The 16,005-nt window shown below is 39.1% G+C and overlaps 2 protein-coding genes across 6 annotated transcripts in view; both read left to right on the plus strand.

The window, feature by feature from the left end:
• LOC136849909 (glutamate receptor ionotropic, kainate 2-like) overlaps positions 1-7,791 on the plus strand; it is an 85,067-nt gene extending 77,276 nt beyond the window's left edge. For all 3 annotated transcript variants that reach the window (XM_067123427.1, XM_067123426.1, XM_067123428.1), the window contains exons 18-19: positions 1,571-1,726; positions 2,956-7,791. In XM_067123427.1, the coding sequence (XP_066979528.1) occupies positions 1,571-1,726; positions 2,956-3,099 (300 nt within the window). In that variant the 3' untranslated portion in view covers positions 3,100-7,791. The remainder of the gene's footprint in view (positions 1-1,570; positions 1,727-2,955) is intronic.
• Positions 7,792-8,017: 226 nt separating this feature from the next.
• Positions 8,018-14,512, plus strand: LOC136849582 (uncharacterized). Of its 3 annotated transcripts, none has more exons than XR_010856322.1 (4): positions 8,018-8,177; positions 10,947-11,212; positions 12,011-12,316; positions 14,185-14,512. XR_010856322.1 is itself a non-coding variant. In XM_067122909.1 (4 exons), the coding sequence occupies exons 2-3, from the start codon at positions 10,947-10,949 to the stop codon at positions 12,261-12,263; spliced, it is 519 nt and encodes a 172-aa protein (XP_066979010.1). In that variant the 5' UTR covers positions 9,468-9,534; the 3' UTR covers positions 12,264-12,312; positions 14,185-14,512. The 3 variants fall into 3 exon arrangements, 1 of the variants encoding a protein (XP_066979010.1); XR_010856321.1 differs by lacking the exon at positions 8,018-8,177 and adding an exon at positions 9,468-9,534; XM_067122909.1 differs by lacking the exon at positions 8,018-8,177 and adding an exon at positions 9,468-9,534 and having other exon boundaries at positions 12,011-12,312.
• Positions 14,513-16,005: the final 1,493 nt, after the last annotated feature.

Here is a 16,005-nt window from a genome sequence, read left to right on the forward strand (position 1 = left end):
ATGGTATGGTGGTGAGAGAGTGATTGGGTGGCTGACTAGGGTGTGTGAGGTGTTTCTAGATGGCGGAAAGGTTCCAAATGCACTAGACATACTTTAAAATCCACAGTAGTTACTTAATGAATTGCAGAATAAATTAGCGTTGATTCATTTTCGAAGAAGAAGGGTATCAAATGAAAGTTTTCCTGAGTGCTCTCATTTCATATCCACTTTTTAGAAAACTTGCAAAGGATAGAACAAGAATTAGATTCGCAAAGCCAACAAGAAACAAAAACGTAAGAGTCAGATTTACAGGTTTGAATTCACGAATTAAGTAATGAGAAAAAGCAGTTGATAATCATGCGAGTACAGAGTTATAGTGGAGCTCTAAAAAGTGGAGGTCCATTAGGCATACATTCTTCAATAAGAAATGCAAATTCCAATCGAGAAAAGGATTTATTTAGGAATCTAATAACCATTAGCTTTTAGGTTTCACTTGTCAGATATTAATTTTCCTTGCCAGTCATATATATATATTTTGTTGTTGAATAAATCTTACAAGTGTTCAAGGTCAGTTTATGAAGTAGTATTGAATGGAAGTCAAGAGATTCCACGTTAGCTGTTGATATATTTTACTTTTGGCTGAATAACGCTTGAATGTGTTCAAGGGCAGTTTATGAAGTAGTATTTAATGGAAGTCAAGAGTATGCTTGTCAACAAAACATTACTTTCGAGATGTGAATGGGTGTCTAGGGGTGGGTGGCGGGCTAGGGGGAGGCCTGTGTGGCCTGGGGAAGCATCCAGGCTGACTCAGCAGATCCTGACGCGCATGCGCCGCCCCGTAGTTCCATGGTGACGCGCTTGGCAGTTTCACCAGCAGGCTGATTCACGTAAGTAAGGAAGACCCCTTTTGACAGAAGAGCCGCCGGCAGCATCCCTCTGGAGATTAACTGTACAGGTGAGTCTGCCTGTGATACCTGGTCTTTTTAGTCGTGGCATCTTGAATTTGCTTCTCAGGATGAGTTGTTTGTCATGCGATAACTTGTTATTTTGATTATAAGTAAACGTGAAGGTTATTTGAATAATCAGACGTGTGTTGTACTTGCCAGCTTTTTATCATGATAACTAAAAGTGACTCATTTTGCCTTCAAGAGTAAAATATGTTTCATTTACTGGATTTCTCATAGCTAACAAAAAGATAATAGTGAATCAAAGTTTTGTAAGGTTAATGACAATACTACACACACACACACACACACACACACAAACACGCAAGAAGAAGAGTACAAATTCTGGAAGATATTGTGCCAAAAAACACTCAACAAACAGACTGTACAAAGCTCAGAGAACAACTCAGTTATTTTCAAAACTAGGCCTAATATATTGACATCATTTTATCACAAACAGTCGTACTCAAAAGACACAAATTCTTAGAAAGATAAGACAAACAAACACACGCACACACAAGAAGAAGAGCACAAATTCAGAAAGATATTCTGCCAAAAAAAATAAACATCCAAGAAACAGACTGTACCCAGCTCAGAGGACGCCTCAAGCCATTTTCAGAACGAGGCCTCTGCTTTCTACTACGCAGACAGAGGAGAGCAAAGACGCTGCGAATTCGGCCGAACTGGGCATCCAGAACGTGGGCGGCGTCTTTGTGGTCATGGTGGCCGGGTCGGTGGCTGCCATCTTCGTGGCCTGCTGCGAGTTCATGTGGAAGGCGCGGAAGCTTGCTACTGAAGAAGGGGTGAGTTTTAATTGTTGTCAAGTTTTAGCCTTTGTTGGTCTGATTCCTCAAACGGACGTCTTCGTTTCATAATATTTAAATACGAGATCAGGTTTTTCTCCCAGATCTGAGACGTTGTGATGAGAAAGGGGAGGATGGATGAGAGAATAAGCTCTCTCTCTCTCTCTCTCTCTCTCTCTCTCTCTCTCTCTCTCTCTCTCTCTCTCTCTCTCTCTCTCTCTCTCTCTGAATTGCTTTTATTCTCTCACAGGTGAATGGAAGATTGTTTGTAAATTCATGTAGAAATTACGAACGTAACAAATCTCTCTCTCTCTCTCTCTCTCTCTCTCTCTCTCTCTCTCAATGATAAATGTAATACTTCCTTTGAATACATTTTCTCCTCACAGGTAAAAAGATTGAGTAAATTCACTTTTTATAAAAATGTACTCTCTCTCTCTCTCTCTCTCTCTCTCTCTCTCTCTCTCTCTCTCTCTCTCTCTCTCAATGATAAATGTAATACTTCCTTTGAATACATTTTCTCCTTCTCACAGGTAAAAAGACTGAGTAAATTCACTTATTATAAAAGTGTATTGAGCCTCTCTCTCTCTCTCTCTCTCTCTCTGATATATACAATATTTCCTTTGAATAAGAGTTCTCTCTTTCTTACAGGGAAAAAGATTATAAGTGAATTCACTCATTATGAACATGCATTATTAAGTCTTCTCTCTCTCTCTCTCTCTCTCTCTCTCTCTCTCTCTCTCTCTCTCTCTCTCTCTCTCTCTCACTGATATACGCAATAACTTAATTAAATTATTTCTCTCTCACAGGTAAAAAGAAGATTGTAAGTGAATTCACTCATTATCATAAACAAGTGGTAAATCTCTCATTCTCTTTCCCTCTCTCTCATTCTTTCACTTACTCTCTCTCACTCACCCCCTCTCTTCTTTCCAGACCTCCTTCGGCGAAGTCAATTACTCTCTCTCACTCTCTCTCTCTCTCTCTCTCTCTCTCTTTCTCCTTTCCAGGCCTCCTTCGGTGAATAGTCACTCGCTCTCTCTCACTCACCATCTCACTCTCTCTCTCTCTCTCTCTTTCTCCTTTCCAGGCCTCCTTCGGTGAATAGTCACTCATCTCTCACTCACCATCTCACTCTCTCTCTCTCTCTTTCTCCTTTCCAGGCCTCCTTCGGTGAATAGTCACTCGCTCTCTCTCACTCACCCTCTCACTCTCTCTCTCTTTCTCCTTTCCAGGCCTCCTTCGGCGACGAGCTGCGCAAGGAACTGCTCTTCATCGTGAACTGCAGCGAGAGCTCGAAGCCCGTCCGGAAGAAGTCGTCTCCGGCCGAGACTGACTCGTCCTCGATATACGACGAGTCGTCCTCTACTTATGGCTAACCAGCCGAGGACGACCTAGTCGCCCTGTGGATACGACGAGGACGACCGACGATGACGATGATAATGATGAGGATGACTGACTGAGAGAACCGATGACGACCCGATATCTCTGACTGAACCAACGACCCGTGGGTGGACTAGGACTAACGACTGATCGAGAACCGATTGTATGTTGTGGCTCGCCCGTGACGATTAGAGTAATGTGATATCTCCTCTGATGATTAAACTGACTCTGATTATTAAACTGACTCAGAAGATTAATATGACATCTCCCTTGATGATTAGATTAATGTGATATCTCCTCTGATGATTAAGCTGACTGATGATTAGATTAATATGATATCTCCTCTGACGATTAAGCTGACTCTGATTATTAAGCTGACTCAGAAGATTAATTTGACATCTCCCATGATGATTAGATTAATGTGATATCTCCTCTGATGATTAAGCTGACTGATGATTAGATTAATATGATATCTCCTCTGACGATTAAGCTGACTCTGATTATTAAGCTGACTCAGAAGATTAATTTGACACCTCCCATGATGATTACATTAATGTGATATCTCCTCTGATGATTAAGCTGCCTCTGATGATTAGAGTAATATGATATCTCCTTTGATGATTAAGCTGACTCTGATTATTAAGCTGACTCAGGTGATTTATTTGACTTCTCCCATGATGATTAGATTAATGTGATATCTCCTCTGATGATTAAGCTGACTCTAATGATTATATTAATATGATATCTCCTCTGATTATGAAGCTGACTCAGGTGATTAATTTGACATCTCCCATGATTAGATTAATATGATATCTCCTCTGATGATTAAGCTGACTCTGATGATTAATTTGACATCTCCCATGATGATTAGATTAATATGATATTTCCTCTGATGATTGAGCTGACTTTGATGACTAAGCTGACTCTGATGATGAGGTTGACTCTGATGACTAAGCTGACTCTGATGATAAAACTGACCGATGATGATAAAAGTGACTCTGAAGATTAAGCTGATTCTGATGATGAAATTGCCTCTGATGATTAACCTGATTCTGATGATTAAGCTGGCTCTGATGAGAAAACTGACTGGTGATGATGAAAGTGACTCTGATGATAAAGCTGACTCTGATGATTAAGCTGGCTCTGATGATGAAGTTGACTCTGGTAATTGTGCTGACTACTCCCATGAGGATTAGATTAGTTTGATATCTCCTTTGGTGATTAAGCTGACTCTGATGATCAAGCTGACTCAGATGACTAATTTGACATCTCCCATGATGATTAGATTAATACGATATCTCCTCTGATGATTAAGCTGACTCTGATGATTAGGCGGACGTCTCCTGTGAGGATTGGATTGATCTGATAACTCCTCTGATGATTAATCAATATGACATCTCCTCGGATGATTAATTAATATGATATCTCCTCTGATGATTGAGCAATATGATATCTCCTCTTATGATTGAGCAATATATCTCCTCTGATGATTAATCAGACATTTATGATGATTTAGGTGACATCTCCTGTGATGATTAATATGAATTCTTCCGTGATATCTCCTCTGATGATTAATCTGACATCTTCTGTTATGATTAATCTGACATCTTCTGTTATGATTAATCCGACATCTCCCGTGATGATTAATCTGACATTTGTGATGATTAATCTGACATATTCCGTGATGATTAATCTGACATTTATGATGATCAGTCTCACATCTCCTCTGATGGTTAATCTGACATCTTCCGTGATGATTAATCTGACATTTATGATGATAAGTCTCACATCTCCTCTGATGATTAATCTGACATTTCCTCTGATGATTAATCTGACATGTCCTTGATGATTAATCTGACGTTTGTGATGATTAATCTGACATCTCCTTTGATGATTAAATAGACATCTCCCTGATGATTAATCTGACATTTGTGATGATTAATCAGACATCTCCTATGATGATTAAATAGACATCTCCCTGATGATTAATCTGACATTTGTGAGGATTAATCTGACATCTCCTTTGATGATTAAATAGACATCTGCCAGCGACATCCAACTATGTTACCAATTCATCAAGGCTCATGAAAGATACCCTTACTCCCATTATCTAATAATCATGATTAACCGAGGACTGATAGCAACCTGATATCCTCATATGATGCCGACCAACCATTGATAGATAGTGACCAGATATTGCCTCATGGTGCTGATTGATAAGGGACCGACAGTGACCTGATTTGAATCCCAGACATTTGCTGCTAAAATTGTTTACTTACTCAGGCTACGCAGGTTTGAAAATACAGCAACACATTCGTTTGCAATACTGAGAAAGAGAAATTGATCGACCAGCCAGCTCTCCCTTTAAGTGCCGCTTGCACTTGGTCACTAATGTTGGTTGCAAATCTCGGTGATGTTTGTTGATTTACGAGGTAGGGCCATTAACCCTTTGTGCTCAGATCACCTTTTTTTTGGTCATGGGAGTTCTGGACAGTTTTGCCTTGCAGACGTCATCACTTCAATAGGACAATGCTGTCTAATCAGATATGATTTCATCTATAAAGGTCAATGAAGAAAGGAATGACACAATGATTTTTTGGAGTAAATATTTCTTTTCTTTTTGACAGATTTATCTTTACCTTTAGGGGATGGCTACCGATGAATGTGGTAACCTTATCCATCTTTTAGGATACTTCATGACCTAAGTTGGCTCAACTTACATATCATGTTCTTTTGAGTGGAATTCAAACATTCTACATATTTATGTTTATAAGAAACTTGAAGAGTCAGTCTGTGCTTGTAATTATATATATGTATAGGCCTTTGCCTCAACTATAACTTGAACTGTGATTGTATTCCACTTGTAGTTTCTACAGTGCTCATTACTTATAGTCTTTGGTTGTGCCTACAAGGACAGAAGACTTTGGATGCTGTAGAATAGAAGTTGTGTGAGATATTTTTATGGTATTGCCCCACGCAGTCTTATTGTTACTCAGATGACTGAATCTTTGCAGAAACCCTGTTTAGTAGAAAGGGAAAATTCTTGTCAATATGAAGTCTGAGATTGTAATTTATAGTATTCCAGTATTATTTTAAGTGCCACGCGTTGTGCAGTAAAACTTTACTGTAGCTGACTTTGTTGTGACTGATGTAACAACCAAGAGTAGAACATGCTGTTTGTGGCTAAGGTTTTCATGATGGTATTTTTTGTAAGGTAGAAAGTCATCAGTGTTGGTTATCAACAATACATGTTTGTATCACATGATAGTTACAGGATTACTTGATTCTGGAGTGTACACTTAATGTACACATAGTGGTTACTGTTGTGTAGGACTTAGGATTCTTGTAATCTTAGCAGTGAGCAGCTGTCTCAACTGCTCACTGAGCTTATTGACCTCTGAAGAAGCAGAGGCTACCTGTAATATATAATTGTTATTTAAATTGTCAGTGGGTGTCGCATGAACTCGGTGGTTTGACGTTTTTCATCTTCTTGATGTCTAATGAAAATATGTTCCTCTTATTAATATCGTTCAGCAGATACTCTTTTGCTGATGAATTCATACAAGTGGTCTTCTGATGATATTAGTAACTATCATTAATAACTACACGAGATCTTACTGGCTGTCTGTTGTCATCTTAAGTGCTACCACAATTCAGTGCTGCTATCAGCAGTCGCTAATGGCAACTGTCCTTATTGCTCAAGAATTCTAACTTTAACCGCTTTTTGGGACTGTTAGCGGTCCAATGTTTTGCCAAAAACTGCTAGGTACCCTCTCTTCTGTGTATACTACAAATATGAAGGGCCATATGTAAGATCTAGTTGAAAGCAAAAGCGTGATCTTACATTTGCAGAATTATTTACTCATATATATACATATATAAACGTCATTGGCCTATGGTTCATTTATTCAGTATGAGGAAAATAATCCCAATTGTACATTTTCACAGAGTTATAAAGAGTTTTCAGGACAATATGCAAATTATGTAACAAAACTTACATAAACTGCCACCCTGAAGAGTAGTCCAGAATCTACCCTATTTCGGTGCACTTACTACTGACTAGCAGTTGTAATTTTTCTTTTTGAGAACTTTTGGAAGCAACTGTCGCTTTCAGCCTGTGATAAGCACAGTTGCTGCTGTTGTTTGCAACAGTTTTGAACAGCAACTTTTCTTGTACATAAGTAGTGGAAGTGTATCTAGTAAGAGGGAGTTTTCCCGCAGTGACTTATTATCTTTAGCTTCGCGTCGTATTTTTTGCAATTTCTGCCGTTTCATGTGGCACATTCTCTCTGCCACTGATGTTCGCTGCACGTCAGTTTTTCGTAGGTAGTTCCTCTGGTAAAACCTCTTGGTAAAACTGCAAAATATACTGTCTGAAGTAGATTAAGAGTGCTCTCTCTGATAAAACATTTAGTAAAAAAAAAATCTTTGTTAGCAGTAATTGTCACAGTAAACTAACATTTGAAAGATACGTTTTTTCTGAGTTGAATGTTATGCTAGTTTCGGTGTAATTAGTGTCAAAGAACTTTCACAGCAGCTCTAAATATGAATCTAGTGTTTGTATCATACAAAATGCTAAAGCATCTTAGTAGTAGAACTGAGTGGTAAAAATAGGACACTCCAACACCCACCTGTCAACTCTGAAGTAACTGAGTTCTTGTGAGATTTAGAATAAATATCTGCTAAGCTGTCTTTGTTTCTTTTCATCCCACAGAGTAACCAATATAATTCGTTGCTCAATCAAATTTTTTTTATAAGATTAAACGACCCTGCGCAAGGACAAGATAGGACAGCCCTGGGGTGGGCTAGTTTAGGAACCAGTAGGGTTACACCAGCACAAACTATTGTACAATGGTGGGCCCTTAACCGTTGGTGGCGTTAAAAGTGTAAAATAGGTCTGGCGTGGACTTCTATAGGGAATAGCTGCAGATTTCGGGAAGAAGAAGTAGTATGGACGAAAGTAAACAATGCTGTGTGATTCCTCCTTCAGTTTCCAGACTTTTGAAGTGATTATCGCGTTCTTCCGGTGGAGATTTAGTGTTCCAGAAGCCACGGAATTACAGGGAACAAGCAGGTATCTTTATGTAGTTGGTAACCACTTATTTTCATCTAGTAACCACAGTTGCTGTAAAGATGTATACAGTAGTCTTTATGCCCCTAGGCTAGGCTATGATGACAGTCAAAACATCGTATTGGGAATAAAATTCCTCTCTTGGTATATGGAATACAGACGAATGAACAGGCTCAGCGAAAGTGATAAAGTCAGTACATTGAAGAAATGGAAAACTGGTATTTTTTCCATCTATCAGAGAGAGAGAGAGTTCTGAGCATATGCGGATTCTGCTGCTGTTCTCAACGTTTATGGCAAAATGCTTATTATGTCTGGAAAAGCGTTCGTGTGACTCAGCCTTTACGACGGTTAGTGAAAGATTCTAGCATATTATTATTATTATTATTATTATTATTATTATTATTATTATTATTATTATTATTATTATTATTGAAATGAAACAAGTCACGATTCCACATGTGAAATAGGAATGAAAAAGAATGATTAAAGTTAAGTGTATACATATAATATATATATATAAATCCATCTTATTATCGTTTTTTTACATGGGAAGTTTTGGTTGGTTTAAATCACACTGACTAAAAGTGAAATTCGAGTTGGTATGCCTGAAATGCTGTCAGATTTTGTGTTTATATATATATTTTGTTTATATATATATATATATATATATATATATATATATATATATATATATATATATATATATATATATATATATAAACAAAGAATGACAATACTTCAGGCATACCAACTGAATCTCACTATTAATCAGTATAATTTAAACCAACCAAAAACTTCCCGTGTATAAAAAAATAATAATTCACAAGATCTAAACATCGCAAACCACAATAGTAGTTAATCCTGTTAAAGAAATCAGTTATACGACACTATCTTTCAATTTAATATCAAGTAGGCTAAAGGTTTCGTTCCGCCTTCGCTCAGCGCCCTAAATTCTTCTTCATTTTCCTTACAGTACGACCTCGAATTGAAGGAAAACGAATAAAATATAATAAAAAGGATTAATAACAACATGAAGCAAAGAAAATAATTAACTTATTCAGCGTAGACTTATCTGGGTATTTGTTTTAGACCCAAAAATATAAGGAAAAAGAAAGAAATTGTCAAGAAATATGAAAAATAGACGAATGTTATTAAACGCGACACAGGAAAACTCGAGACGAGGAAAACTATGGTACGTAACCTTCCCGGATAAAAGTGGGAAGAAGAAGAAGAAAGAGAAGAAGGAAAGAGAGTAAAAAGGCAACAAAATAGATATAAAAGGGAAGAGCGAGCGCCATATATAAAAGGAAGGAGTCTTACAGAGCGAACGCATCCTTCCATATTTGCAGACTGAGTCGAGGTCAGTGATCAGTGACGAACAGGGAATTATTCCTCTCTCTCTCTCTCTCTCTCTCTCTCTCTCTCTCTCTCTCTCTCTCTCTCTCTCTCTCTCTGAGCGAAGGCACCAAAGATGATAAATCCAGTGATATGGGATTGAGGATTTATCTCTTCTGTCCCACAAACATTAAGCTACAAATGTCGTTCGAGGTCAGATTCAATCATCCTCTGAATACACATGCCGTCAGTGCACCTCATTCGGTGCACTGTAGGCATTACTTAAACGACATTTGCACCTTAATGTTTGTGAAAAAAAAAATGCCACGGTGTATGTGACAAAAAATTTGATGTCTTATGTGAATGTGAAAAAGTTGACGAATGTGGCCAGTGAATTAACGGGGAATTGCGACGCCAGGTTCCAGTATTATATCAATCAATTCCGTATCTTCCCATGCGACAAATGTGTACGAGACAGTAATTCAGAACCATGTCTATAAGTGATTCATTATCGGATCGTTTTAACATTTCGAAAAAAATATCACGCTTTTTTTCTTCTTGAAATAACAACGAAGGATTATCAGATTATTCCTCGGTATTTATTCAAGGTTAAATTTAGCCGTGATCGTGCGTCTGGCAACGCTATAGGAGAGGCGGCCACCAGAAAGTTTCATGGGCCGCGGCTCATACAGCATTATACGCTGTACAGAAAACTCGATTGTGCCGAAGAAGCTTCGGCGCATTTTTTTTTACTTGTTTTTAATATATGACCCTTTTTGCAACATGTTTTGAAAGTTCCACTGACTCCTGTTGTCGCGTGAATTTTTAATGTCTTCCATTTTCTCAATCCACCTTTCTCTTGGCGAATTCCTTTTTCAAAACTGTTTAGGAATTTCCAGTGATGACGACTTTCTTAATGAGTAAATTACCTTTTTCAAAAAAGCTCTTTAGAAATGATAAGTCTTTGACTTCATCACATCTCTCTTGCATTGCAAAGTAATTCTTTATGAGTTAAAGAAGCATTCTTAATGAATAACTTACCTTTTTGAGGAGGATTCCCTGTGAATGCCTTCCACACTCTTCTGTCCCGAAGGGGGTTAGTGCCTTCAATGCACCTCACGCGGTGCACTGTATGCATTGCTTAAGGTCTTTGCAGCGTCCTTTTTGGCCTCTTGCTGCAACCCCTTTCATTCCTTTTACTGTACCTCCGTTCATTTCTCTTTCTTCCATCTTGCTATTCACCCTCTCCTAACAATTATTTCATAGGTTTCCCTCTTGTTACGCCTTTCAAACCTTTCTACTCTCTGTGTCCCTTCCAACGCAGAATGACCTCATAAGCCCCAGCGCCTGGCCTTTAGCCTAAATTCATTATTCCTATTCATTTCTTTGCAAAGTATTCTCAGTCACTGACGAATCCTCCTCTCACCCAAAATGCAGATGGCGAGGAGACCTTTCTTCAACCTGCTACTGACGGTGGCCGTCGTGGCTGGGGGCCTGTTCCTGGGTTCCGCCCGGGCGGCTGAGGAGGCGGAGGACGCTGCCGAAGACGACGCCCGGACAGGGAGGATCTTCGCCTATTACTCCACCACCCAAGTCACCAAGCTCACGACAGTCACCATCACTGGACTCACCACCTGCTTCAGCACGGCTAGCCAGGCTGCCCAGGGCGCCTGTCAGGGCCGCAAGAAGAGGGCGGTGCCTTCGTAAGTGCTTCCTCTCTCCTCGTTCCTCCTCCTCGATTGGGGTCTGTCGCTTCAGAACAGAAATGGTGGCTCTGCTTCCCTCTACTGATGCCATTTATGCTGCTTCTGCTACTCTCTCTGCTGCCACTACTGCTTCTGCTACTTCCTCTGCTACCACTTATATTGCTACCATTGATTCTGCTACCACTTATACTGCTACCATTGATTCTGCTACCACTGATTCTGCTATCACTTACACTGCTACCACTGCCTATGCTACCACTTTTGTGGCTGTCACTGCCCCTGCTAGTGCTACTACTGCCTGTACTACCACTACTACTGCTACTACTACTACTACTACTACTACTACTACTACTACTACTACTATAAGGATTATACAAATCAATGAATCCGGAAACTACATAGATAGGTCTAATGATGCTTCTGGACGCAGATGTGAAAACTTCTCTATATCTTATGTCAACACCCACCCTTAGTGTATCCACACAACAGCTGTTACTGCACAAAGGTATCAGGCTTATGAATTATCATTCCAGCATTGCAGATCTGGAAACCCATAAAGGATGTCCTGGATGGATGTACCTGTGAAAGAGGTGTTATTGTATTGTATTCTGGACTGCTGAGTGAAAAATTCATGAGAACGTCATGTCTGATAAAGCCTCATAATGGTAATAAACACAAGAAGCATATATGTTTCCACCTGATTGCAAGCAACTCTAACCACACAGAATACCTACAAACTGTGCTACTTATGGTACTAACAGAGTCTGACACTTTGAAATTTTGGATTTTTGACAGTGCCATCGACGCTGACCTCCTCAACAAGGAAGTCGAGGGTCTGGATGGCAGTTTGGGCGAAGAGTTCGATGCCGCGGACCTCGTCAAACGGGAGGCTCAGGATCCATCGAGGGAAGGCAAGAAACTCACCATCTGGTCGACCAATTACACCACCATTACCGTCACCTCCACCTCCATCCAGAGCTTGACGACCGTCTCTGCGACTGCACTCTGTACCTTCCCCAACCAATCGCAGACGTGCTTTGGAGGCTAATGGACTGACGAGTTTCCCCTTGCTCCGTGGCTGTCCCTGGAGAAAGCTTGTAGGTAAATATCAATGGCTTTGCATCTAGTAGCTTATATATTTCCGTGAACTAGACCGTGTAGGATATTTTTTTCACCTTTTGGAACTAGACAATCTAAAATGATTGCCACTGTCTAGAACTAGTCCATGTGGGATATTTATCATATTTATCACCGCCATGAACTAGGACATGGATGTTATAATTCATTCTCTCGAACTAGACCATGCAGGATATATTTTCCTGTCGCAAACTAGACCATGGTGGATATATTCCCAATCACAAACTAGATCATGTAGTATATATTTTCCTGTCGCAAACTAGACAATGTAGGATATATTCCCAATCACAAACTAGACTATGTAGGATATATTTCCCAATCACAAACTAGACCATGTAGGATATATTTCCCAATCACAAACTAGACCATGTAGGATATATTTTCCTGTCGCAAACTAGACCATGTAGGATATATTCCCAATCGCAAACTAGACCATGTAGGATATATTTTCCAATCACAATCTAGACTATGAAGGATATATTTTCCAATCACAAACTAGACCATGTAGGATATGTTTCCCAATCACAAACTGGAGCATGTAGAATGTATTTCCCCGTCTTAAGCTGATGCATATGGGATATATTTCCCTGTCTCAAACTGAGCAAGTACGATATATTTATGTCACAAACTGGGGCATGTAGGATATATTTCCCGGTCACAAGCTGGAGCATGTAGGATATATTTCTCTGTCACAAGCTGGAGCGTGTAGGATATATTCCCAATCACATACTAGACCATGCAGGATATATTTCCCTGTCAAACTAGAGCATGCAATGTATAATTTCCCGTCACAAACTAGACCATGTAGGATATATTTCCAATCATAAACTAGACCACATAGGATATATTTCCCTGTTGCAAACCAAAGCAAGTAGGATATATTTCCCTGTCACAAACTGGAGCATGAAGGATAGGATATATTTCCCTGTTGCAGACTAGAGCTTGCAATATATAATTCCATCACAAATTAGACCCTGTAAGATATTTTTTCCAATAACATAACTAGACCCTGTATGACATATTTCCCAATCACAAACTGGACTGTATAGGATATATTTCCCTGTTGCTAACTAAAACAAGTAAAATATATTTCCTTTTCCTGAACTAAGCATGTAGGATATATTTCCCTGTCTCAAACTAGAGGATGTTGCTTGTGACTTGGAAATATATCCTATATGCCCCAGTTTGTGAACATAATTATATCCTACCTGCTTAGTTTGAGATAGGGAAATATATCTCACATGCACCAGGTTAAGATAGGGAAATACATCCTACATGCTCCAGTTTGTGATTGGGAAATATATCCTACATTGTCTAGTTTGTGATTGGGAATACATCCTCCATGGTCTAGTTTGCGACAAGAGGTTCAGTGACCAGAGGACCTCAAGGAAGCAACAAAGGTGACACAGCGTAGCTTCAGAGGCTAGAATGTGGTCTAGTATAAAGCTTCTTTCTTGGAATACTTCTGTTGCAGCTGTGACCAAAATCCTACTGCCATATTTGCTGGTCCTTTCAGGGAATAAATTATTGGAGTAAAAAAGTAAAATCAAGAGGTTTCCTCTGCTTTCAAAAATCAGCAAAGTATGATTCAATGAGTTTTGAATCCGTAGCTTTTGATTTTACTAGAGATACATCTTTTACAGACGAACTGGTCTGGCAAATGGCAGGTAATCTGGAAGTTGTATTTCATGTAACCATCATAAGTAATCCACTGCTTCACTGTATTTATTCAGTTTTTAGTCATAAACATTCGACGCCATGTGAAGCTAAATACATTTTCAACCCTCTCAGCAGAGGCGAGATCAAATTTCATCCCTTTATTTATACTGCAGGTGGGAAAGAAGCCTCCATCACATCTAAAACCAAACACCTCAGAGTGATGAGAGAAACTTCTCCTGAAGATGGTTCTCATTGCCTACAGGAGAAAGAGACCAGGGACTTCCTGAGATGTGAGACACCAAGTATCATCTTACCTTCGTTACTCCGACTGACTGTCTCTCTGACCAGTGTTGTGACTTACGCCAAGTCACAGCGCTGACTTTGTCCCTTGAAATTTGGATTCTTGGACCTTAGTCTTGTAAGCTGTTATTTGTAAGGTGCTCAGACTTTGTAACATATATAAAAGGTTATTATTTATTGTAAATAAAAATATCAGTGAAATTTATATGTAGAATGCCCCGGAGAAAAGAATTAAGATGAATCTATAAAGATATTGGTTGCATTCAGCTTCATGCAAATGACATGCATTGCATGCAGAATAATTTGCAGACCACAAACCTTGATTTCTCTGTAGAAGTGCAATGCTGATTTAGCTTTTGAAGCAGTGTAAGTTTCACAAACACTAGATGGTATTTTTCACTCCAGGGAGTGTAGAGAGAACGCTGGGTTTCAGTCTCCAGTAACCTCACTGGAACAAGATGTCAGGTCTGGGGGTCTAAATTTAGAAAATTGCAATCATCAGAAATCTCCTCTTCCAAGGATTTGAAAATTTTACAACTTCTCTGGTCCAAATTTCTTTCTATTGTTCCTAACCTATGATTAATTGAATCTGGGTGAGTAGTGATTTCTGATTCAACCCAATTTGTTCAGCATGAATGTTGCAGTCAGATTTCTGTCAAAACTGTTTGCAAACTGGCTCAGAAAGGGTATCTGTCTGGAGTGCAAGGCCACAGAAATGATGTAGAAACATGGCAACTGCACTGAAGTAGCTTGATTCTTCACTCTTTTGGCTCATTTGTTTAGGATTTGTATGATCACAACAGCATTTTTTTGCACTCGTAATTAGCTTTCTTTCACTATTTCGTTTCCATATTATAAGACCTAATGCCACTGAAACCTTTGTAATACTTTAGATAGTCATTGCATAGCAAGCTGGCGGACTGTGCAAAACAACATACAAAGCCTACAATGGTACCAGAATCAACGTACAAATATTAGGGAATGAAACACCATCTTTACATTAGCTCTAGAAAGCCTGTAATTGTCGGGGTCATTACTTGCACAGCTCTTTGGAACAGACACAATATTACATAACTGAGATCATATAAAAGAAGTACTCTATGGAAGTACAAAAATAGCAGAATCATTACTGTGTTCCAAGCAGAGAAAGATTGCATCAAAATGCATGGAGCTTATGACTTAACATGTCTTCATGTTTCATAACCAGCCAATGATGGCTTGACTACATTCATATTACATGGCAGAGGACAAGACAAATCCTGATGAATCTGGATGTAAGCAAGGGAAGCTCATTCTGCTTTTTGTGTCCAGAATTAGGATAAAATTCCAATTCCTGGATTCTTCTTATGTTTACCACCGTGGTGGTTACTTAGAATATTCCCTGTTACTTAGAATATTCCCTTTATGCAAATGCATAAAAATTATAAAGACATTTGTGTTTGTGGTGTTAAAACATGACTGAATTCATGAGCTGAACCCCTTGTGACAGAGATACTTAGGGTGGTCATAGAATCAACATTATTGACGCAGTAGTTTGCACTCCAATAATTTGTTTCTAATCGTTTACATCAGTATTGTGTGAGAAGCTTAAATAAGCGCCTTAGATAACCACATCTTGTGTGCAATGTTAAGGGATGTGCACAGCTGTTTGAATATCTAGCCTGTTGGAAAGGGCAGTACTTAATCTGAGGATG

The sequence above is a fragment of the Macrobrachium rosenbergii genome, chromosome 21 (genome assembly GCF_040412425.1).
Source record: "Macrobrachium rosenbergii isolate ZJJX-2024 chromosome 21, ASM4041242v1, whole genome shotgun sequence".
NCBI lineage: Eukaryota > Metazoa > Arthropoda > Malacostraca > Decapoda > Palaemonidae > Macrobrachium > Macrobrachium rosenbergii.

What these genes read in the sequence shown, in the direction of transcription:
- LOC136849582 (XM_067122909.1), top strand. Translation starts at nt 10,947, where the DNA reads ATGGCGAGGAGACCTTTCTTCAACCTGCTACTGACGGTGGCCGTCGTG. An exon ending in AAGAAGAGGGCGGTGCCTTC is followed by an intron (nt 11,213 to 12,010) that starts GTAAGTGCTTCC and finishes GATTTTTGACAG; the next exon opens with TGCCATCGACGCTGACCTCC.